Source organism: Salvelinus namaycush, chromosome 9, assembly GCF_016432855.1.
Source record: "Salvelinus namaycush isolate Seneca chromosome 9, SaNama_1.0, whole genome shotgun sequence".
Taxonomy (NCBI): domain Eukaryota; kingdom Metazoa; phylum Chordata; class Actinopteri; order Salmoniformes; family Salmonidae; genus Salvelinus; species Salvelinus namaycush.
In genome coordinates this window covers 21,104,234-21,130,663 of record NC_052315.1, presented here as the reverse complement: position 1 = coordinate 21,130,663, position 26,430 = coordinate 21,104,234, and the positions used below count along the sequence as shown (strand labels likewise).

At 41.4% G+C, this 26,430-nt stretch overlaps 1 protein-coding gene across 4 annotated transcripts in view; it reads left to right on the top strand.

The window, feature by feature from the left end:
• Window positions 1-2,534: 2,534 nt before the first annotated feature.
• LOC120053813 (kelch-like protein 25) overlaps window positions 2,535-26,430 on the top strand; it is a 54,347-nt gene continuing 30,451 nt past the window's right edge. For 3 of the 4 annotated variants that reach the window (XR_005477546.1, XR_005477545.1, XM_039001073.1), the window contains exons 1-2: window positions 2,535-2,641; window positions 6,688-8,539. Coding sequence is in view for 1 of the 4 variants with exons in the window: in XM_039001073.1 (XP_038857001.1) it covers window positions 6,732-8,501 (1,770 nt within the window). In the remaining 3 variants the exon portion in view is untranslated. The remainder of the gene's footprint in view (window positions 2,642-6,687; window positions 8,540-26,430) is intronic. The other variant, XR_005477547.1, reaches the window with a different exon arrangement.

Here is a 26,430-nt window from a genome sequence, read left to right as displayed (position 1 = left end):
GATGAACAGAGCAAAGTACAGAGAGATCCTTGATGAAAACCTGCTGCAGAGCGCTCAGGACCTCAAACTGGCGAATGTTCACCTTCCAACAGGACAACGACCCTAAGCACACAGCCAAAACAACGCAGGAGTGGCTTCAGGACAAGTCTCTGAATGTCCTTGAGTGGCCCAGCCAGAGCCCGGACTTGAACCCGATCGAACATCTCTGGAGAGACCTAAAAATAACTGTGCAGCGATGCTCCCCATCCAACCTGACAGAGCTTGAGAGGATCTGCAGAGAAGAATGTGAGAAACTCCCCAAATACAGGTGTACTAAGCTTGTAGTGTCATACGCATGAAGACTTGAGGCTGTAATCACTGCCAAAGGTGCTTCAACAAAGTATTGAGTAAAGGGTTTGAATACTAATGTAAATGTGATATTTCAGTTTTTTATTTTTAATACATTCTAAACCTGTTTTTGCTTAAAAATTATGGTATATTGTGTGTAGATTGATGGGAAAAAAGACTAATGAAACAAAATGTCAAGGGATCTGAATACTTTCCAAACACACTGTAGATACATCTCCTTCAAATGTTGACATTTGGTTGCACTGACAACCAAACACAATTCAATATCCAGTTTGTTTACAAATTAATTATTGATATGTTGGATTCCTATCTCTATCTCAACCAAAAATCTAAGTTAAAGGATAGAATACAATCTAACTTTAAAGGCACTTTAAATAAAGTTAATCTTATTCTTTAACTTAGATTTTTGGTTGAGATGGAGACATAAATCCAACATATTCATTATTAATGTAAATATTACATTTCAAATCAACCAAATCTTGAAACCCTAGGCCTATATGTATTGTCTATTTTTAGTTGAACTTTGGGTTTAATTGAAACAATAGCTGTTAATGACTACGCAAATGATATATAGGCCTAGCATCATTAAACTATAAGGCACGAGGGGGGGGGGGGGGTATATGGCCAATTTACCACGGCTAGGGGCTGTTCTTATGCACAACTCAGAGTACCTGGAAACAGACCTTAGCCGTGGTATATTGTCCATATACCACAAACTCCCGAGGTGCCTTATTGATTTTATAAAGTGGTTACTAATGTAAAATAAGTGTTTTGTTATACCCGTGGTATATGGTCCCCTATGACACAGTTTTCAGCCAATCAGCATTCAGAGCTCGAACAATTCAGTTTATAATTCATGTTATATGACTTATAAAGTAAAGTTACATTTCATTTGCTCTGTTAAACCTACCCTATGAAATGACTTCGATAGCAGTGAATCTATTTAGTTATTAAGGGATCTCTCAATAATCATTCTCATGATAGTACATAGGTAGTAGTCAGTGACAAATATCAAAGCTAAGTAGAGCTGGCCTTAGTTAAAACCCTGGATGGGACACCAAATGGATAGCTGTATATAGATTAACTATCCAGTAGGAGGTGCTGCTCATCTTATTCTCTTTTTTTCTGATAGTGGATATAACATTAAAGATCTGACCTTGTTTCAAAGGTCAAAATTAAACATAATTTATACAAAGTTTGTTTGTGTTGAAAAATTGGTAACCATAATGACATAATCCTGTGGTTAAAATGTTACCTTCAAAACAACAGCTTACATTGATTACTTGATCTCAAGTGTCCCTAATTAGCAAGTGCCAGTATTAGAGATGTTTCTCTGCTGCGCTCTGTCATTCAAGGGATATCATTGCAGTTCTATACTCTATATTGGAGTATTGGATTGCATAATGCACCTTGCATGCTTACCTCCCTCTGAAGTGCCTTATTCATTCCCTTGAAGATGGCTTTTCTGTGAACAGAGAAGTTTTATTTACTTTAGGCTATAGCCACAGTATCTGCAGTGGTGTACAGTTGTAGGCCTACTTCCACTAGAGGGAACTCTACACTAGACAAAGACAAAATTATAGACATGAAGCCACACCAAGTTTTTTTTTTTAAGTCAATCTAGTGCAAAACATGAACGATTGAGTAACATGTATTTTTCCTTGTTCAATGGTTGAACTTCATGTTCATTTTCATTGTTGAGTTTATCTGGAATATTTTACAAGACTGGTCTTTAGAGTAATATCATTGCTAGGGAGAGAGGGAGTGCCCTAATCTTTGTGGGAAGACTTGAGAAAAACAATAATTTAAGACAAAAAAAATTGGAAGAGGTTGAGGCGAGAGGGATTTGGTTAAATGCATTAGACACATTTATTGTGCAACTGACTAGATATCCACTTTCCCTAACAAATGATCTCTGTACTGTAATTCATTAATTGTCAGTGGGCATGCTATTGTTTTGCTGTTACCACCAAGAGGAAGAGGGCGGATCCCACTCTGTCGTTTAATCCGATTGGTCTATTAGTTGTCAACATCGCACCCAAAGATCTACTTTTATTGGTTGTGGTGCTGATTTGCATAAAATAGGTTGCCGGAATTGGGTAAAGAGACACCAATCACTTGCAAGAAACACACCACTGGATATGCATTTTTTCCTGATTTCCCACCTCAGACCGAACCCAGTTGCAGACAAAGTGGCTTGAAAGGACCTCAACTACTCATAGTAAAATCATGGTTTAATCAATCAACCAGAAACTATACACTTCTTGGATTCCCGTTTAACAACCATATGTATGTGAGTATACAGTCAAGTGTTATAGGCTACTTTGCAAATGTTTATCTGGATAATGTTTGCTAGCTTGTCATCTGAAGTCTTGACAGAAGGGGTAGCTAGGTGGACGTAGTTTCTTCAGCTAAAGTTTGTTTGCTAGTTAGTTAGCTGACTGGCTAGGTAAATTAGCTGTTAAACTTATTTGCATAGATATAACTAGCTAGTTAGCTTGACAGAACATAGGGTTAAACAGGTTTCTTTGATATCAATTTGTGGTACTCTAGAAATAGAAAAAAACTAACTCATGTAACGTTAACGAGCTAGCTAGTTAGCTAACTGGTTAGATAGTCCTTTGGCGAAACCATCGATAATTAGCTAGCGCTAACGTGCAAGGCCTGACCAGATCATTCTGAAGATATTTTTGGGGGATAAGATTGTCAGCAGTCAGGTTAGCTTGCCTTAACAATGTGAGCGTTTCAATTAATTTCGCAATCGTCATAATCGGACTTCATTAGCTAGCCTACAGTGCAACATTTATTGGAATGCCAGCTTTGATGTCATGACGCCACATGTGGCTTGTGTTAAATTGTCTGAAGGAAATCGAAGCTATCTAACCACACCACCTTTTTGATGTATTGAATTCAACTTTTTGTACTTTTATAGGAGTTTTAAAATTGAAATTGATTCACTCAACAGCTGTTGTAGCCTAGGTGATACTTCGTAAACGTGATAATTTATTTCAGTTATTTGTTTGGAAGTGTCCAGCCGCCCACCACCCAGGGTTTCAATATGATTTATTAGCGTAGTTACAGCTTGCTGGCTGGCACATAGGGGTGTATTTTGATGTCTCTGTTTAATAATAATCATAACACACTAAACAGGGTTGATTTCCATTCATAAATACATTTTATTTGGCACCCTACTGAGACGTTGAAAGCAAAATGAATAATTCCAGGGCTATAGCATAATAGGCTAGGAGCAAACTGGGACCTTGGTGACTCCAATAATGATAAAGTTAGTGCTGCAGTAAAACAAAATAGCTTTATTAGACTTAGTTGTGGAAAATAGGTTCATTTACAATGACAACTTTTACAATTAAAATCTTCCTTTTCCAAGTCACACCAGACGCATTAATAAATTCATCCCACTTTAGATGGCAGATTCAGTCCAAAATGTAACTATCTCTTTGGCTTTTCTCTCCGTTCCATCTGGAACAGGATGGCAAAGTGGCCTCAAACAATTGTTTCTCAGCCATAAAGGATTAACTATTCTACTAAGAGAAGAATTCTCATCTTTGAAAGCTCCTGGCTTGAATGTCCATGACTCCCTGGCTGTTCTTTCAAACACTTTTTCATTAGACTCACTCACTGGCTTGTTAAAGTAGCGTGAGGGATTGAACCCACATGCCCTCAGTTGCACAGACACCAGCCATTTCCCAATGGGCCATGTAGAGTCCCTACGGATTGATAGAAGCTCTTGGTTATTAGGACTGCAAACCAGCTGGTGATCCATTCAGCATCACAAATGCAGAGAAGTTCCCTGCTTCAGACTCCTGAAAAGCCCCCCCCCCCTGGTTCTCCATCCTCCCTGTGTCTAAGGGAGTAGCGCTGGAATACAAACACTATGTGAAAAGATCCTGGAAAGGCTTTTAGTCAGAAGGGCAGAGATGTTTGTGGAGGGAAGAAACAAGATGGGAAAATAGGGACCTTTGTTTCTGAGTTGCCTATTGCCAAATCTAATTAAGAGGTCCCATTCATGTGTGAATGTCCTGGAAGTTTGGTATTTAGTCTCACAGAGAATGATTCAGCATCGTCCTGATCACGCTGGGCATGACTGGCAGTTATTATTGGCAGTAATAGCTGATTAACAGGTTCTATCTCCAGGCTGAACAGTCATCATTAGCTGGCCTCCGTCCAGTACCTTGGCCTGAACCTTACACTGTCACTAACCGGCTACCACCCGGTACTCTACCCTGCACCTTAGACTGCTGTCCTTTGTACATAGTCAACACTGCTCACTTAAATGTTTACGTGCTGTTTTACCCACATTTACTGTATTCTAGTCATTGCTCATCCTATATGACTACTGCTGTACACACCTTTTCTAGTCATATACTGTCTATATACACACACACACACACCATTCCCATATTTATATTCCGGACTCTGATATTGCTTGTTCTGATATGTCTTAATTTTTTATTTTAAGTTTTACTTTTGTTTATTGTATTGCTTCATTACTGCACTATAGGAGCTAGAAACCCAAGTGTTTTGCTGCACCTGCGATAACATCATCAAAACTGTGTGCCCGACCAATAAACTTATTTGAATAACATAAACCACCACCAGAACTCCTTTGGCCATTTTGTGGTTCCCCGGCCTAAGTAATGTACGAGCTCACAAGCTGCATAGCAATTTTCCTGACTTAAAACACTTTGTTGACTGCATGAAATATCACCCAGCCCTAATTTATATCAGACCGGAGTCTAGAGGGAACATTTTTGGGGATTTGATGGTGCCCCCCCCCCCCCCCCCCCCCCCCCCCCAACCCTCTTCAGTCTGTGCCTGGATCAGCTGTATTTGCTGTTGTAATTGGTACAGGACAATCGCACTGCTTTGCATTTACTCAATTTCATGGTTTGCTGTGTGCCCCATCTTTTTTGTGACTGACCCGCTGCATTGTGTTCCCTGTCAACCTGACATTGACATTTTAAATGCCCTGCTGATGTGTGTATGCCTGCCTGTGCCCTCCAATCTGCCACAACTGAACCCAAACCCCTGTCCGCTATGGACCCCAAACTGCATGTCAGCACACACACACATACTTGAGCTGCTACTATAAAATTAAGTTGCTGAAACAGTGCTTTTATATACTCTCTTAGATGTCTGTTTCCATCCCATGTAGTTAAAAGAAGACTTGATCCTTTTGGGTTCGGAGTGTTGCTATGCGGTAGAAGTACTAACAGTGATTGAGCAGCAGTGTGCACCCCACAATATTTCCCCTCTGTTAGGATGAAAAGAAAAGCATTCTAATGAATATTGAGTGCAATGTCTGCTTGTCTCAGATTGGAATGACTTCACTAATCGAATGCTCTGTGGTATAATAATGGTTTGAAAGCTCTGAAGCGGTTTATATGAATTGCTGTTATATTGCTTTGTGGACTTTGATGTCAAGTGGGAGAAACCGTTTTAAAAAGGGATGCCCTGTGTTGACTGACTATTAATAAACCGTCTCAACTGTATATTTGCTGATCTGCTATGAAACGTGCCAGGGAGTCTGCTTAATGATTTAATATGCATGTAGGCCATCTAAGACATTACATAGGCTAGGAACTGTATCTACTACAATTTAATAAATAGGCTTTGGTTACTTTGAAGGAAGGTTGGTTTTGAAAGGCTTTTCCACAAACTCTTAACAATTAGGCTATGCTTTACTCAGGAGATTCATTAAGTGGCTTGAATGTGCAATATAGCTGAGGAGTGCATTCTGCCCACATTACTCTGTGGGCCTTCTCTGCAGTGTGTGAGCTCTAATAAAAAAATGCTGAGACTGCTGAATAATTTCAGACATCAGGTGATAAATATCATGTTGTACCTACTAAGCACTGTTAATTTAAATTAGACTTTGCTGAAGATTTTTTTTTAAATGCACTAATTGGATTGATTTCAATAGATAGCCTAACCCAAATCATAGGCCTAACTTTGATTTAAATAGGCATATGCACTTTAGGATGATCCATTTTCTGCAATTAGGCTTAGAGGTGTTGTAATAGGCATTATTCCAATGTAGGAATTGCATTCAAATAAGCAGCACGTTATCACATGATCTAGATGTTGCCTAGTAATTGAATACATTTCCCCCATTTGGTTGTCTATGATCAGTTGGATAAATAAAAAAATTAAATTGATATTTTAAGTCCGCCCTCAACTTTGGGCCAATGAGTAAAGAATCTGTTTATTTGATTTAACAATAAATCCCCATTGAGATCAACTTTAGAAGTAAATTGTATGTTGGGAAAAACATCCACCAGTTTGTTTTGAATCTCATTTTCTGTTTTTGTTTATCCGTAGTTGGAGAAATTAGGACAAGCGACTCCCTGGAGGGCTCTGAAATCATGTCAGTCAGCGTCCACGAAAACCGTAAGTCCCGGACCAGCACGGGCTCCATGAACATCTCTCTGTTCCATAAGCCCTCGCATCCAGACAGCGTGCTCACCCACCTCAACACCCTCCGCAAGCAGTGCATGTTCACTGACGTGACGCTGTGGGCGGGGGACCGCTCCTTCCCCTGCCATCGGGCGGTACTGGCCGCATGCAGCCGCTACTTTGAGGCGATGTTCAGCGGCGGGCTCCGTGAGAGCCTGGACAACGAGGTGAACTTCAGAGACAGTGTGCATCCAGAGGTGTTGGAGCTGCTGCTGGACTTTGCCTACTCGTCACGTGTCATCATCAACGAGGAGAACGCAGAGTCGTTGCTGGAGGCGGGAGACATGCTGCAGTTCCACGACATCAGAGACGCTGCTGCGGCGTTCCTGGAGAAGAACCTGCACTTGTCCAACTGCCTGGGTATGATGCTACTGTCTGATGCCCACCAGTGCAAACAGCTGTATGAGCTCTCCTGGAGGATGTGCCTGGTGCACTTTGAGGCGTTGCGGGACACAGAGGACTTCTACGGCCTCAACAAAGACAAGCTGCTGGACCTGATTCTCAGCGACGAGCTGGAGATCGAGGACGAGCATATCGTGTTCAACTCTGTGATGCGCTGGGTACGCTACGACCTGGACGGCCGCAGAGACTACCTCCCTGAGCTGCTGGGTGGAATCCGCCTGGCCCTGCTGCCCTCTGAGTGTCTGATCGAGGCGGTGGCCTGCGAGGAGCTGGTGATGTCAGACAAGAGGAGCCGGCAGATAGTGGAGGAGGCCATGCAGTGCAAGAAGAAGATCCTGCAAAACGATGGGGTGGTCACCAGCCCCTGTGCCCGGCCCCGCAAGGCAGGCCACACACTGCTCATCTTGGGAGGACAGACCTTCATGTGTGATAAGATCTACCAGGTGGACCACAAAGCCAAGGAGATCATTCCTAAGTCGGACTTGCCCAGTCCCAGGAAGGAGTTCAGCGCCTGTGCAATTGGCTGTAAGGTCTACGTGACTGGGGGGAGGGGTTCTGAGAACGGGGTGTCCAAGGATGTTTGGATCTATGACACGGTCCACGAGGAGTGGTCTAAAGGAGCTCCCATGTTGATAGCACGGTTTGGCCATGGTTCGGCTGAACTGGAGAACTGGCTGTATGTGGTGGGTGGCCACACTGCCATAGCAGGCATCTTCCCTGCCTCCCCCTCAGTCTCCCTCAAACAGGTAGAGCGGTATGACCCACTCACCAACAAATGGACCATGATGGCGCCGCTCAGAGATGGTGTTAGCAATGCAGCTGTGGTCAGCGCCAAGCTAAAGCTGTTTGTATTTGGTGGCACCACCATACACAGAGACAAGGCCTCCAAGGTGCAGTGCTACAACCCTCTAGAGAACCGCTGGGCCATCGCAGCAGAATGTCCACAACCGTGGAGATATACAGCCGCTGCTGTTCTGGGCAGCCAGATCTTCATAATGGGCGGAGACACGGAGTTCACCGCCGCCTCCGCCTACCGCTTTGACTGTGAGACCAACCAGTGGTCTCGTGTTGGGGACATGACTTCTAAAAGAATGAGCTGCCATGCGGTGGCCTCTGGGAACAAACTGTACGTGGTGGGGGGCTACTTTGGGACGCAGCGCTGCAAGACTCTAGACTGTTATGACCCCACGTCTGATAGCTGGAACAGTATAACCACAGTGCCTTACTCACTAATTCCCACTGCGTTCGTAAGCACCTGGAAACATCTACCTGCCTAGCAGCCTTGACATGAACAAGGAGTGGTCTCCAGAACTGGGTAAGCCATATGCATATTGTTTTGTAATAGTAAAAAAAAAACTATGTGCACTGTGTAAATCCTTTGAACATATTCATGGAGCACTTTCCATAAGGTGTGTACTATATTTCCCCAAATGCTGCATGTATTTTCTAATTTAAAGGCTTTCAAGTGAAAGCGCCTCAAGTCTGCTAGCTGCTGACATGTACACACTCGGCAGACTGATCTCAGGATAATGAATGCCAGACTGCTAAGATTGTCTAAGTTCTGCTGTTTAAAGTCATTAGGGGAATCCATATTGTATTTTGTGTGTGCTGAGGAGAGGTGTGGCTACTCAAGGAAAGGGGTAGGGATGCACGATATATCGGTGAACATATCGGAATCGGCCGATACCAATGTTAACGTTTTTAGATAATATGCAAAACCAATGTCAAAGCTGCCATGCATACCTATATAACGTAGGTACATGACGTAATGATGCCACGTAAAAATTTGCGCTCTAAGTGCAACACAGTAGTCCTAAACTAGCCCACAATGTCTGCTGTGTGGATTGAGCAGTCATTTGAAAGAGTAACAAAATTTCAGCGTGCCCACTCAAAGGCAAAATCCGTTAAAGCCAAGATGATGGAATTCATTGCCCTTGACAACCAACCGTTCTCTGTTGTGGGTGATGTTGGCTTTCGCCGACTTGTTGCGCACTGGTACACACTACCAGGTGCGCTATTTTTCAGATGTTGCGCTACCGGAGTTACACAGTAATGACGTCACTGATATTAGCTTCACGGCAAACATACTATAGAACACCGTTTGTCTTTGCGTGTCAAAAAAGATACAGGAGCACTGTCAAAGCTGTATAGAAAAGTCTGCAAACACCGGCCACGAACGATGTGTTTACAATACCGTGTTGGTAATGAAGCATTATTTGTTCGACCACAACTTCTGGGGTAGATAGCTTTAGCTTGGTACCTAGCTGGCACCAATACAACCAGCCTGAAAACAATTACCAGTACAACCTGCACTCATTTTCATTATTCTTAGCAATGATTTTGGAATCTTTGTAAGTATTAGCTAGGTTGCCACTTGTTGTTCAGCTATTGAACTTCAGTCAGCAACTTAACCCTGTTGCCCAAAGAACTTTATAAGCAGCTAGCTTAATCTGGCTAGTGAGGCTCGACCGCACCCGGTTATGTGAGGCGGCAGGTAGCCTAGTGGTTAGAGCAGTAACCGAAAGGTTGCTAGATCGACTCCCTGAGCTGACAAGGTAAAAAATCTGTCGTTCTTCCCCTGAACCAGGCATTTAACCCAGTGTTCCTAGGCCATCATTGTAAATAAGAATTTGTGTTTAACTTACATGCCTAGATAAATAAAATTGTTCATAATCTAGCCACAATAAGGATTAGGCACAAGTGGAATTTGTAAGTGTCATTGACAGTGTTGCAAATGAATACAAATAGTAGAATTATGCCATTTATTTTGAAGGCTAACAGCGTCCACTATTGTGGCTAGTCCTTAATGTGGCTAGCTTCACATTGCTGGGTCCGACCACCATTAACTTCTTATGGCTGCAATCCCGTAAACTGTATGATATGACAACAGCCAGTGAAAGTGCAGGGTGCCAAATTCAAACAAATCCCATAGTTAAAATTCCTCACACATACATGTATCTTATACCATTTTAAAGGTAATCTTGTTGTTAATCCCACCAGTGTCCGATTTCAAATAAGCTTTACAGTGAAAGCACCACAAACGATTATGTTAGGTCACTGTAAAATCACAGAAAAAGTCATTTTCCCAGCCAGACAGGAGTCACAAAGCAGAAATACATATAAAATGAATCACTAACCTATGATCTTCATCAGATGACACTCATAGGACTTCATGTTACACAATACATATGTTTTGTTCGATAAAGCTCATACTTATATCCAAAAACCTCAGTTTACATTGGCGCCATGTCCAGAAATGCCTCAAATATCCGGAGAAATTGCAGAGAGCCACGTCAAATAACATAAATACTCATCATAAACTTTGATGAAAGATGCATGTTTTACATATAATTAAATATACACTTGTTCTTAATGCAACCGCTGTCAGATTTCAAAAAAGCTTTACGGCAAAAGCACAATATTCAATAATCTGAGAACAGCGTTCCGCCACAAAAGGAAGCCATAGTTACCCGCCAAATTGTGCAGTCAACATAACTCATAATAAGCATTATAAATCTTCACTTTGCTGATCTTCGTCGGAATGCACTCCCAGGACTCCCACTTCCATAAGAAATGTTCGTTTTGTTTGGTAATGTCCATCATTTATGTCCAAATAGCTATTTTTGTTAGCGTGTTTGGTAAGCAAATCCAAAGTCAGGAAGCGCGTTCACTAAAAGCAGATGAAATGTCAAAGTTCCGTAACAGTCAGTAGAAACATGTCAAACGATGTATTGAATCAATCTTTAGAATGTTTTAAGGAAAAGTACAAACTCTGCAGTACCTGGATTATGGCTTTTGGGAGTGGTTGCTAGTACTATAGTAGCAGTAAAGGCTAGAAGGTTTATCAGGGGGAAATCGCTGTGCCTCTCAGGATCAGCAGAGCAGTAAGCCACTCAGACATTTATTTGTGAGCTGCATTAGAGGTTTTCCAGTCAATTGGCTATTCGCCTATTGGAGAACACGCTGGGGCTCAATCGGTTTTACATGGAGTGACCAGAGAGCAACTCTAATGGGGGCGGGTGCTGTTCACTTGTGAAAGCCAGTAGCTCCCAAATGTACCATAACCCAATTAAATAGTCTAAAGTACAGCCCTGTAGTTTCTTAAATGATGTCCTGTTTTTATCATGAATAAATGAGACCATCGCAGTTATTTACGGTTATGCATGTGCCTGAATTGTGCAATGCTATGGTTCTTATCTGAGAGGTAGGTGAGTGTGTTTGCTGGTGCTGAGCTACTATTGGGGTATTGCTGAAAAGACCTTCAAACCCAATCACCCCTGTAGTCTTAATGGATGATGTTGCTACAGGGAGGCTCAAGTCCATGTCCAGTCATCTACCAGGCTGGTGAGAACAGAAACAACTAACTTAGTTCACATTACCCCTGTGCTGTGAGCTGAGGTTTAGTCTCCTGTGTAATCATTAACACTCACTTTACAGCCAACATCACAGGGCTGCATTTCAAAGGAGCAGATGGCCCAGCTTCATAATTAGCCCCTGGGGGCCAGGCTACAGAGGCTGGATCCCCAGGGTGGCTGCCCTTCCTCTCTCCCTGACTGAATGTGGCGGCTGGGCTGCCTGGGAGACAGTAGCTGGGTGACTCTCTGGTTGTTGTGAAATTGTTAGGTTAGATATTACTGCATGGTTGAAACTTGAAGCACACGCGTTTCACTACACTCGCATTAACATCTGCTAACCATGTGTATGTGACAAATACAATTTGATTTTGATTTGAGCTTACAGCTGCTGTTTAATCCTCACCCTCTCCACACATCCATTTCTCCCTAAACACAATTTTTTGAATGACTGCAACCGACTTCCCCTGTAAAGGAGTCGGTGAGGTAGTCACAGTACAGACACCCACATGCTTTGGTCTGTGAGTAGGCCTGTGAATCCTGTTTATTTACTTTTTTTTTTTTTTTTTTTTACAACTGCAGAAGGCTAAAGGGGAGGAGGGAGAGTAGACTACCTGCCTGCATCTAGCCACACTCCACCTGCTTTTCAAGTATCTCTCTGGTACTGCCCCTGAACTTTAAGACAGTCTTGACTCCCCAGCAACATGGTTGAGCCATAGTGTTGGACCAAACCAGTGAATAGACGAGCATGTCAGTACTCAGTAGGCACATTTTATGCCAGAAGTGCGTATCCTAATCATTTTAGATTCAACTGGAGCCTCTTGTCAGACATTTTGGTACCCTCTTACACTTAATGAGATCTCAGGGCTTGAAACTCTAACATTTTAATGGGGACTTAGCAATTACTTTATCTAACCTTGTTTGTCCCCCTGACTAGAAGCCAGCCTGTGAGGACTAGGGTTACACTGGATGGTTTCGGGTGGTCGAATAGTCATGCTTATTAATCCAATCCAATATGAGGAATGATTCTATGAAATATAATTTAGGAAATTTGTTATAATATTAAAAGCCTTTACTGTTGGTTTGTTTCCTTGTCAATATTGGTGAAATTAGCATTATGACTATATTTAATTAAATAATATTAAACTTTAATGCGTTTGCAGACAGAAGTTGACAACAGAAACATAGCGTATGTTTCTGAGTAAGTTCTGCTAAATTTAAAAGGTCCCAAATTATTTTATTAAACCCGATGTCCAGCCCTAGGGATATCACTGCCTACGTCATTATCTTCTACTTCTGAGACCAAAACCATGCCTACTCAACACTAAAACTCTTGTTTATATAGCTATATAAAAGCTTAGCAGTAAATGTCCAAGTTGATTTATTTCTCAGAAATGCTTCATAAGAAGCAGAGAGCCTAGAAAACAACTGGAACAATACTAAACCTCTAGAATGAGTATATATTGTTAATCTGTAGTCTAGGACCCTATAAATGTAAGGAGGGTGGGGTCTTATAACCCCTCCCCTTCTATTAATAAAACAAGTATAATCAATTAATATAATACATCAAACATTTGGTACAGCCCCTATCATGACCCCTAGGTAAACCCTTTTCAATACCAACATGGTAGAAACACTATGGAAAATGTATCTGGAGTACTGATGGGCTTAATTTGGCCTGCCAGTGTGTCTGAAGAATGCTGTAAAGTGCTGGTCTCACAGGCTTTGCCCTCCCAAAGCGCTTCGTTTTTAATCTAATGAATGTCTATAGGGAGGTGTAGACCTATTAGAATGCTCTCTTGGCACAGGGATGATGCCTCTCTCGGCTTAGCTGTGTCCCAGGGGTGAATTCTCGTCAGTCCAACATGGTGACTGTACAAAGGCCTGTATCCTCTTCTCATTCCTGATGTTTGTGAAACAGTCACCCACAGGGCCTTGAGCTGATTGTATTTATTGGCTTGAGTGTGTCTTACAGCTGACTCCTTCCTGTACAACGTGATAGTGGTTGGTTGTGGGAGGAAGAGGAAAAAAGTGTCAAAGCTATGAGGTGTCTCTGTCTGGCTTGGAGATGGGGGTTTTCCAGCTCAGTGGTTAGGCTACACAGTGAGTTCAGATTTAATTGAATTACGCCTGAGCAGAAAATAAGGGGATACTATAACATCGTGATCGCTTTCACGCTCAGCAAACTAAAGTAACCTAGTTACAGTACTCCCGAGTGGCACAGCGGTCTAAGGCCCTGCATCTCAGTGCTTGAGGTGTCGCTACAGACACCCTGGTTCGAATCCAGGTTGTATCACAACCGGCGGTGATTGGGAGTCCCATAGGGCGGCACACAATTGGCCCAGCGTCGTCTGGGTTTGGCCGGTGTAGGCCGTCATTGTAAATAAGAATTTGTCATTAACTGACTTGCCTGGTTAAATTATAAAAATATTACTGTATGAATCAAGGCACTGCACTAAAGGTCTTCTGCTCCCACCCAATGCTATTATATTTTAAAGCATGTTTTTTTTATGAACCTCAGACCCAGAGGCAACTATATAATGATGGTTGACCATAATTCTGAACAGAAATGCAGTAATGGTGTCTTTTAACCTCTTGACGCACGGATCCCTTTAGCGGGATCATTTTCGTAAACAACCGCTGAATTGCAGAGCGCCAAATTCGAAAAAATATTTATAATCATGAAATCACAAGTGAAATATACCAAAACACAATCCACCTATTGTGTCAGATTTTGAAAATATGCTTTACAGCGAAAGCAATCCAAGCGTCTGTGTGTATCAATCACTAGACAAAACAGTAAGAACAGCTAGCCGCAAATTAGCTTGGTCACAAAAGTCAGAAAAGCAATAAAATGAATCGCTTACCTTTGATAATCTTCGGATGTTTGCACTCACGAGACTCCCAGTTACTCAATAAATGTTATTTTTGTTCGATAAAGATTAGTTTTATAACCAAAACCGCCATTTGGTTTGTGCGTTATGTTCAGAAAACCACAACCTCGTTCCGGTCCTGAAGGGCAGACGAAAATTCCAAAAAGTATCCGTAATGTTCGTAGAAACATGTCAAATGTTTTTTATAATCAATCCTCAGGTTGTTTTTAACATACATAATCGATAATATTTCAACCGGACGGTAAACTATTCAATACTACAGAGAAAGAAAATGTCGAGCTACAACTCTCGGAGGGGCATGGAGGGGCAGGCAATGGAAAAGGGATTTTTCCAAATAAAAGGCAAAATCAGTTCTGTTATACTCAAAGACAATATTTTCACAGTTTTGGAAACTTTAGAATGTTCTATCCTAATCTGTCAATTATATGCATTTTCTAGCATCTGGGCCTGAGAAATAGTCTGTTTACCTTGGGAATGTTATTTTTCCAAACATAAAAATAGTGCCCCCTAGCCTAAGGAGGTTTTAATGAACCAATCTGAGTTTACCACCAATACCCTGGGCAATTTGACAAAGTTGCAGAGATGTTGGACAGATGCCCAGCACCCAGTCAGTCATATCACAGACATCTGAGCTCCACTACAGTTAATGGTCCTCAGAGGGAGTCTGCCATGCTGCTACACACCTCAGGCTACAGTCTACCTGTTCTTTCACCAGAACGTTCCACCCCAAGCATCCACACTGTAGAGAATACTAAATGGGCAATGTTAAACACATGACCATTTACCTGCTTTAGTTTTACTGTTAGTGCTTTTTGATATCGGTTCGGTTTCTGTTCTATATTTTATAACACTTTGGTTTCAAGATAAATGTAAAAAGTTACATGTGCTCTTGTGGGCTGAATAGTGTAACACAGAATAAAACAATTAATAGTCCCATGATGGTAGTGACCGCGTATCAATTAACCATAATTAATTCACATTACTTTACAAAAAAGGAATTGTGTATATTACATTTGTTTCATGACTTCATTATTTAATCCCAAATCATCTCATCTCTGGATTTTCTGTCTGCTCGGGATAGGCATTTGACCTTTTGACTGTTCGAGTACCCCCCCCCCCCCCCCCCCAAGTACTCTGGGAAGGGTGAAGAAAAATACATGCATTTGTGTATGCCATTTTAAGATAAAATTATTGAAACCGTAATATCAACTGGGTATGTCATGGCACACAATCTTCAAAAAGGTAGTAACCTCAGCAGTGTGGTGCTTGTTTTATTAATTTGGTAGACAAAACACTTGTTTCCTGGGCTCTTATGGTCAAGACTCCTATTTTATAGTAAAAAAAAAACATGTCGTAACAGAATGGTGCGACGTGATTCACGTCTCAGTTATTATTTGAAACTGGGCTTAATTTGGCAAGTTGAGGGTTACAAACCAAAATCTCTTTTCGATATACACACATTCAATTTAGTTTATGCCCATTCCTTGGAATTTTCTAAATTGAGTAACAATTCTACATTGAACACTGCATGGGCATTAATTACCGCCACATCTGAGTAGGCCTGCGTTTTTGTTTTTTTTACCAGTCCTGAACCTGTGACCAGAAACATGCTACGTAGGGTCAATATCAGAATAAATTATCTAGTGCTTGTCTCTTCTCAGCAAAGTCTACAGAGCTGAGATTGATGTATGGCATAAATAGATCTATCAGCAAACTTAACATGTGTAAATATTTGTATGAACATAAGATTCAACAACTGAGACACAAACTGAACAAGTTCCACAAACATGTGACTAACAAATGGAATGTGTCCCTGAACAAAGGGGGGGTTGAAATCAAAAGTAAGTCAGTAGCTGGTGTGGCCACCAGCTGCATTAAGTACTGCAGTGCATCTCCTCATGGACTGCACCAGATTTGCCAGTTCTTGCTGTGAGACGTTTCCCCACTCTTCCACCAAGGCACCTGCAAGTTTCCAGACATTTCTGGGGAAATGGCCTTAGCCCTCACCCTTAGATCCAACAGGTCCCAGGCGTGCTCAATGGGATTGAGATCCGAGCTCTTCGCTGGCCATGGCAGAACACTGACATTCCTGTCTTGCAGGAAATCACGCACAGAACGAGCAGTATGGCTGGTGGCATTGTCATGCTGGAGGGTCATGTCAGGATGAGCCTGCAGGAAGGGTACCACATGAGGGAGGAGGATGTCTTCCCTGTAACGCACAGTGTTGAGACTGAGCTTGTCATTGCAGGCAGTCTGATGATGCTGTGATACACCGCCCCAGACCATGACGGACCCTCCACCTCCAAATCAATCCCGCTCCAGAGTACAGGCCCCGGTGTAACGCTCATTCCTTCGACGATAAACGGGGATCTGACCATCACCCCTGGTGAGACACAACCGCGACTCATCGGTGAAGAGCACTTTTTGCCGGTCCTGTCTGGTCCAGCGACGGTGGGTTTGTGCCCATAGGCAACGTTGTTTCCGGTGATGTCTGGTGAGGACCTGCCTTACAACAGGCCTACAAGCCCTCAGTCCAGCCTCTCAGCCTATTACGTACAGTCTGAGCACTGATGGAGGAATTGTGTGTTCCTGGTGTAACTCAGGCAGCTGCTGTTGCCATCCTGTACTTGTCCCGCAGGTTTGATGTTCGGAGGTACCGATCCTGTGCAGCTGTTGTAATCCGTGGTCTGCCACTGTGAGGACGATCAGCTGTCCGTCCTGTCTCCCTGTAGCGCTGTCTTTAGCGTCTCACAGTACGGACATTGCAATTTATTGCCCTGTCCACATCTGCAGTCCTCATGCCTCTATGCAGTATGCCTAAGGCACGTTAACGCAGATGAGCAGGGACCCTGGGCATCTTTCTTTTGGTTGTTTTTCAGAGTCAGTAAAAAGGCCTCTTTACTATCCTAAGTTTTCATAACTGACCTTAATTGCCTATTGTCTGTAAGCGTGTCATGTCTTAACAACCGTTCCATAGGTGCATGTTCATTCATTGTTTATGGTTCGTTGAACAAGCATGGTATACGGTGTTTAAACCCTTTACAATGAGATCTGTGAATTTATTTGGATTTTTACGAATTGTCTTTGAAAGACAGGGTCCTGAAAAAGGGAAGTTTCTTTTATTGCTGAGTTTAATACAAAATATAAAGCAAATTGGATGGAAAATATGCATTTTACCAATCTCTTTAATCTTCAACATAGAAATGCTACCAAAAATAATTTACAGAATCGATACAAATAAGTCATCCATGATTCAACAAATTATATTTTGAAAGAGGAAGCAAAATATTTGAAGCATGTTTCCTTTTCAGTCTCCTTAGCCACTTAGCTTCGTTAACTAAGGATTTCTTTCAAAATAATAAACGTCAAATTAACACCATTTACAGAAAGACCTGTGTGAAGGCCAACTTACAGGAGGAACTTGAGGCAATTAAATATTTTCAGTCTGGGAAAAACCAGGGCTTGAGGGTATACCAGTAGCGGTATAGCAGACCTTTGATGTACTCAAAGATCTATTATTAACATGTTTTATTACTCTTATGAAAATGGTAGACCTTTCAGGTATTCAAGAAGGTCTGATTTCATTACTACTGAAACAGGATGCAGGTGGTAAGTAAAAATCCAGTCCATTTTATTAAATAAAAATGTTGTGATGTGAAAATCCTGCAAAATGCATAGCACAGAATAAAGAAAGATTGATCAAGATGAACAATCTGGTAGACAGGTTTGTTTTACATGGATGACATATTCGAGATATACGACAATTACTTGAAATAATGGAACATTATGAAAGATTTCGAAAAGGCGTTTGATAAAGTACGACTGAATTTATATTTAAAAAATGCCTGGATTACTTTAATTTCAGTGACTCTCATAACTTTAACCAACTGTATGTACAGCAACCCCAGGTGTAAAATAGTAAATTGTCAAAGTATTTTAAGAGGAGTAAAACAAGGCTGTCAGTTGTCTCCATATCTATTATGGCCATCAAAATGCTAGCTATTAAAATTAAGTGCAACAAGAACATCAAGGTGTTAGAAATCCAAGGTTAAAAACAAAAGCTCTTAAGTCTGCATTCTGTGATTCTGCACAGTCTTTGGATATCTTGCTCACTTTTCTAGCCTCTCTGGACTAAAACCTCATGACAAGTGTCGCATAATACAGTGCCTTCGGAAAGTATTCAGACCCCTTGAATTTTTCCACATTTGTGACCCGTTCCAGGAAACTAGGCGTATGTTGCCGGTCACCACTTCACAGGAGAGCCGTTTGAATGTAAACTTTTTTTAAATCAAAATGCGTTTTTTGGCAGAAATGCCTTATAGAACATGTAAACTTTCATGTACCTTAACTTCTCTAGGATATGTGGGACGCTACCGTCCCACTTGGCCAAAAAGCCAGTAAAAATGCAGAGATCCCAATTCAAATATATTACTATAAAAATCAAACTTTCATGAAATCACATTTTAAAGCTACCCTTGTTGTGAATCCAGCCAACATGTCTGATTTCAAAAAGGATTTACGGCAACAGCACACCAAACGTTTGTTGGGTCAGTAGATAGCCACAGAAAACACATTTTTCCAGCCAAAGAGGGGAGTAACAAAAAGCAGAAATAGAGAAAATGAATCACTAACCTTTGATCTTCATCAGATGACACTCATAGGACTTCATGTTTCACAATACATGTATGTTTTGTTAGGTAAAGTTCATATTTATATTAAAAAATCTGAGTTTAGGCAGGACGCTACTGTCTCACTTGGCGAAAAGCCAGAGAAAATGCAGAGCACCAAATTCAAATTAATTACTGTAAAAATCAAACTTTCATGAGATCACACATGAAAGTTACCAAATTTAAAGTTACACTGGTTGTGAATCCAGCCAACATTTCAGAATTCAAATAGGCTTTTCGGCGAAAGCAAACAATGCTAATATCTGAGGATAGCACAATGGTAAACAAAGAGAGAAAAGCATATTTCAACCCTGCAGGCGCGACACAAAGTGCATAAATATAAATATAATTAATGCCTTACCTTTGACGAGCTTCTGTTGGCACTATGTCCCATAAACATCACAAATTGTCCTTTTTTGTTCGATTAATTCCGTCGATATACAGTGGGGAGAACAAGTATTTGATACACTGCCGTTTTTGCAGGTTTTCCTACTTACAAAGCATGTAGAGGTCTGTAATTTATCATAGGTACACTTCAACTGTGAGAGACGGAATCTAAAACAAAAATCCAGAAAATCGCATTGTATGATTTTTAAGTAATTAATTAGCATTTTATTGCATGACATAAGTATTTGATACATCAGAAAAGCAGAACTTAATATTTAGTACAGAAACCTTTGTTTGCAATTACAGAGATCATACGTTTCCTGTAGTTCTTGACCAGGTTTGCACACACTGCAGCAGGGATTTTGGCCCACTCCTCCATACAGACCTTCTCCAGATCCTTCAGGTTTCGGGGCTGTCGCTGGGCAATACGGACTTTCAGCTCCCTCCAAAGATTTTCTATTGGGTTCAGGTCTGGAGACTGGCTAGGCCACTCCAGGACCTTGAGATGCTTCTTACGGAGCCACTCCTTAGTTGCCCTGGCTGTGTGTTTCGGGTCGTTGTCATGCTGGAAGACCCAGCCACGACCCATCTTCAATGCTCTTACTGAGGGAAGGAGGTTGTTGGCCAAGATCTCGCGATACATGGCCCCATCCATGCTCCCCTCAATACGGTGCAGTCGTCCTGTCCCCTTTGCAGAAAAGCATCCCCAAAGAATGATGTTTCCACCTCCATGCTTCACGGTTGGGATGGTGTTCTTGGGGTTGTACTCATCCTTCTTCTTCCTCCAAACACGGCGAGTGGAGTTTAGACCAAAAAGCTCTATTTTTGTCATCAGACCACATGACCTTCTCCCATTCCTCCTCTGGATCATCCAGATGGTCATTGGCAAACTTCAGACGGGCCTGGACATGCGTTGGCTTGAGCAGGGGGACCTTGCGTGCGCTGCAGGATTTTAATCCGTGACGGCGTAGTGTGTTACTAATGGATTTCTTTGAGACTGTGGTCCCAGCTCTCTTCAGGTCATTGACCAGGTCCTGCCGTGTAGTTCTGGGCTGATCCCTCACCTTCCTCATGATCATTGATGCCCCACGAGGTGAGATCTTGCATGGAGCCCCAGACCGAGGGTGATTGACCGTCATCTTGAACTTCTTCCATTTTCTAATAATTGCGCCAACAGTTGTTGCCTTCTCACCAAGCTGCTTGCCTATTGTCCTGTAGCCCATCCCAGCCTTGTGCAGGTCTACAATTGTAACCCTGATGTCCTTACACAGCTCTCTGGTCTTGGCCATTGTGGAGAGGTTGGAGTCTGTTTGATTGTGTGGACAGGTATCTTTTATACAGGTAACGAGTTCAAACAGGTGCAGTTAATACAGGTAATGAGTGGAGAACAGGAGGGCTGATTAAATAAAAACTAACAGGTCTGAGAGCCGGAATTCTTACTGGTTGGTAGGTGATCAAATACTTGTCATGCAATAGAATAAATGAATTACTTAATCATACAATGTGATTTGCTGGATTTTTGTTTTAGATTCCGTCTCTCACAGTTGAAGTGTACCTATGATTAAAAATTACAGACCTCTACATGCTTTGTAAGTAGGAAAACCTGCAAAATCGGCAGTGTATCAAATACTTGTTCTCCCCACTGTATATCCAAAATGTCAATTTATTTGGCGCGTTTGATCCAGAAAAACACCGGTTCCAACATGACTACAAAATGACCTGTAAGCTTTGTCCAAACAGTTCAAACTACTTTTGTAATACAACTTTAGGTATTTCTTAACGTAAATAATCTATGAAATATAAGACGGGATATACTGTGTTCAATACCGGAGGAAAACAAAGTGTAGCTAGCTTTCAGGTCACGCGCCTCTAACAGAGTACACTTCCCTCTACTCTCGTTCTGAACAGTGTTACTTCATTTCTTAAAGGAAAAACCTCAACCAATTGTTGACATCCAGTGGAAGTGGTAGGAACTGCAAGATGGTCCCTTAGAAATCTGTATTCCCATTGAAAAGAGTAACCTCAAAAAAAAAAAAAAAAAATCTGAATGGTTTGTTTTCGGGGTTTCGCCTGCCAAATAAGTTCTGGTAGTCAGACATGATTCAAACTTTTTTAGAAACTTCAGTGTTTTCTATCCAAATCTAATAATATGCATATCTTAGCTTCTGGGCATGAGTAGCAGACAGTGTAATTTGGGCACGCTTTTCATTCTAAATGCTGCCCCCTATCCTAGAGAAGTTAAGCCTCCCATGTATATCTCACAAGGTCAGGGTTTTTCAGCCTCCATATATCCACTAGTTCTAATGTATCCATGATATTTGTGATCTCCATAAGTGCATGAGTGATTTCCTTTACGATCCATTGAGGTGCTTAACCATATCTCACCACAATCGATTCATTCGTTGCTTGTGAGCTCAATAGATTTATATATTTTGGGCTCCCGAGTGGCGCAGCGGTCTAAGGCACTGCATTGCAGTGCAAGAGGCGTCACTGCAGTCCATGGTTTGAATGCAGGCTGCATCACAGCCGGTCTATTGTGACGCCTCTAGCACTGAGATGCATGGCCAAAATTGTGAACACCCCTTCAAATTAGTGGATTTAGCTATTTCAGCCCCAGCTGTTGCTGACCTGTGTATAAAATTGAGCACACGCCCTTCCACTCTCCGTAGACAAACATTGGAAGTAGAATGGCCCGTACTGAAGAGCTCAATGTGGCACCATTATAGGATGCTACTTTTCCAAGTGGAAAGGTTTTGACAAACTGACTAAGTGAATGATGACTGGGGTGAGTTCTCCTTTTTTAAAAGCTGTATAATCTCTGTTTTTGCAAGTATCAATCATTTGGTCAGTAAAGTCTGACCATACTGTGACAGTTCTCATAGCCATCCGTAATAAAGTGTTGTTGCTATTTTTTTGAAAGGTATTACTTTCAGCTTTGTGTGTTATGGCTGATCGCAAGGATATCAGTCCATTTCAATTGGGAGACTGGCTTACGCACTGGGGAGCAAGCCCAGCCAATCAATTATTTTTCTTTGCCCACACAAGGGCTTTATTACAGACAAACATTCTTCAGTTTCATCAGCTGTCCAGGTGGCTGGACTCAGAAGATCCCGCAGATCAAGAAGCTGGATGTGGAGGTCCTGAGCTGGTGTGGTTACATGTGGTTGTGAGGCCGGTTGGACATACTGCCTAATTTTCTAAAATGACATTGGAGGAGGCTTATGGTAGGGAAATTTTGGCAACATTTCTGGTGGACTTTGCTGCTGTCAGCATGCCAATTACACGCTCCCTCATCTTGACATCTGTGGCATTGTGTTACAACTGCACATTTTTAAAGTGGCCTCTGGTCCCCAGCACAATGGGCACCTGTGTAATGATCATGCCGTTTAATCAGCTTCTTGATATGCCACACCTGTCATGGGGATGGATTATCTTGACAAATGTGCACAAAATTTGAGAGGAATAACATTTTTGGGCATATGGAACATTTCTGGGATTGTTTATTTCAGTTCATAAAACATGGGACCAACACTTTACATGGCACTGGCGGAGCTTTGCTAGTTAGATGCACTATGCAGAAATTGCTCTGCCATTTCCTGGTTGCTAAAATTCTAATAGTTCACCTAATTTCAGTTTGACTAAAAAAGTAAGTATAGTGTAGAGCCGGTTCCTGGAGAGCTACGTTCCTGTAGGTTTTCACTCCAACCTGAGTCTAGCACACCCGACTCTAATAATTAGCTGGTTGATAAGCTGAACCTGGTTAGTTACAACTGTGGTTGGATCAAAAACCAACAGGAAGGTAGTTCTCCAGGAACAGGGTTGGACACCCCTGGTGTGGCGTCATTGCACCATGTAAACCGCTGTGAAATATATTTTCCAGCTGTTTTTACTTTCAGTTTTTTAAACCAGGTTAAGACTCAAACTAGACTTAATGGAAGCATAGAAATGGCAATAGATATTGTACTTATGTTGCTTTCAATGAGAATTAAAGATCTATAACACATACTTCTATGTGAATTTGGTCGGGACACCCAAAAAGTTGCATATTGCAGCTTTTAAAACAAAATTGCAGCTCCATGTGTGTCCCAGTCCCACCACGTGACATTGTTTGAAAGCATGGTACACTTATGTTACTGCTTCTTTTACCTCCAGTCCAGAGGGGTTGTATTGGGTAGCTGCATTGTGACTGTGCCTAGATCAGTAATCCAGTTCATTTGCCAGAACAAGCAGTAGTGACACCATGCCAACCAGTACCCCCTGCTTCCAGAAAGACTAAACCAGCTAATTGTGTGGCTGTTGCAGAGGCACTACATCATATTTTGTGGATATTAATCTGATCTCTCTGTGGCACATGTTACTGTCGCAGGAAACATGGTGTTTTGGCCCAATGTACTGGTGCTCCAACTGTAACGCCATGCAGCTGGTAGCTAGACACAGGGAACAGAGAGCATACTAGACTCTCCCTCACAAACCCTGTCTACATACATTAAACACAGCTTCCTCTCCCCAGAATAGGAGGATCTAGGCGTTGCTTGTTCAGCCTGCCCTATGTAAATTGACAGTAATCTGAACAGGCTGACATGGCATTGCACTGAACTTCCCTTTCCTGGAATCCACTGGCTCGTTACTATCCCTATCCGCCCTGAAATTTCAAACCTTATCGCATTATGTAGCAGAGCTATGTTCATTCTGCTCCAGTCTAGACCGGTGTCCAGATAAGGATATCATGAGCCGTTACACAGCACACTGTAATAGGAGGCTGAGATCCTTCATCATACAATTACCATGAACCGGTGATATGCCAAATCCGCTATTGTTTCTTCTTTAAAGAAAATTGCCTTTCTTCCACACTCTGTGTGGGGTGTGAAAGCAGGATGTGCAGAGATGTTAAAAATACAAAGCATTGATAGACTTGTTAATGAAACCTTCTTGGTCTCAACTTCCAGGGCATGTTCCATATTGTCTGAGAGCCATACACAATAGTAGGTTGATACAGAACAAGTTAAAAGGTAATTGACTGTCTTCTGCCTTTTACTCCTTTTGATAGTAAAGGAATGCAGTCCAGCTTCTGACAGTCTAACTTTGAAGGTTAAATCTCCAGGATTATTCATAAATATTATCCTCTAAAGTGCTTTAACCCATTTCATCAACAGAAAAAGCAAAACTCATCGTATAATTTCTTGTTCGATGCTGTTTAAGTAGGGATGGGCACAGTTATTCGCATATCCAAATGGGCGTTAGTATTCGATTTACTTGCGAGACTAATTTGAGAACATAAATGCCTATTTTAATTAAAAGGCTTTGTCTAAAATTGTATTAAATTCTGTGACATTGCTACATACAAGGAAGGACTATGCGTTTCTAAATAGCTTGTTATTGTCACTAGAGGTCGACCGATTATGATTTTAACACCGATACCGAATTATTGGAGAACCAAAAAAAGACGGTTCCGATTTAATCAGACTTTAAAAAATAAAATAAATGTATAATGACAATTACAACAATACTGAATGAACACTTATTTTAATACTTGAATAAAATCTATAGTCTCAAATAAATAATGAATCATGTTCAATTTGGTTTAAATAATGCAAAAACAGTGTTGGAGGAGAAATTAAAAGTGCAATATGTGCCATGTAAATAAGCTAAAGTTTAAGTTCCTTGCTCAGAACATGAGAACATATGAAAGCTGATTTACTTTTAACATGAGTCTTCAATATTCCCAGTTAAGAAGTTTTATGTTATAGTTATTATAGGACTTTCTCTATACCATTTGTATTTCATATACCTTTGACTATTGGATGTTCTTATAGGCACTATAGTATTGCCAGCCTAATCTCAGGAGTTGATCGGCTTGAAGTCATAAACAGCGCTGTGCTTCAAGCATTGCAAATAGATGCTGGGAAACGCAGGAAAGTGCTGTTTGAATGAAAGCTTACAAGCCTGCTGCTGCCTACCACCGCTCAGTCAAATCATAGACTTAATTATAATATAATAAACACACAGAAATACGAGCCTTAGGTCATTAATATGGTCAAATCCGGAAACTCATTTAGAAAACAAAACGTTTATTCTTTCAGTGAAATACGGAACCGTTCTGTATTTTATCGAACGGGTGGCATCCAGAAGTATAAATATTGCTGTTACATTGCACAACCTTCAGTGTTATGTCATAATTATGTAACATTCTGTCCCAAACTGCTGCATATATCCTGACTCTGCTTACACTGAACGCAAGAGAAGTGACACAATTTCCCTAGTTAATATTGCCTGCTAACATGCATTTCTTTTACTAAATATGCAGGTGTAAAAAATATATACTTGTGTATTGATTTTAAGAAAGGCATTGATGTTTATGGTTAGATACATTGGTGCAATGATTGTGATTTTTTTCGCGAATGCGCTTTTGTGAAGTTGAAGTAGGCTGTGATTCGATGATTAAATTAACAGGCACCGCATTGATTATTTGCAATGCAGGACAAGCTAGTTAAACTAGTAATATCATCAACCATGTGTAGTTAACTAGTGATTATGTTAAGATTGTTTTTTATAAGTTTAATGCTGGCTAGCAACTTACCTTTTCTCCTTGCTGCACTCGCGTAACAGGTGGTCAGCCTGCCACGCAGTCTCCTCGTGGATTGCAATGTAATCGGCGTCCAAAAATGCTGATTTCCGTTTAAGAGAACTTGAAATCGGCCCTAATTAATCGGCCAAGCCGATTTAATCGATCGACCTCTAATTGTCACTTAGTCAAAGCAGCTCTGTCAGAGGCTCCATTTTGAGCAAGCAACGTGGAAGATTTGTAAGCAATGCAACATTTTATTATAATTACAGAATTAAGTAGGCTAAATGAGTATGCTAGGGTGATTCTCACAATCTTGATTTCAAACATAATCTTTAAAGACA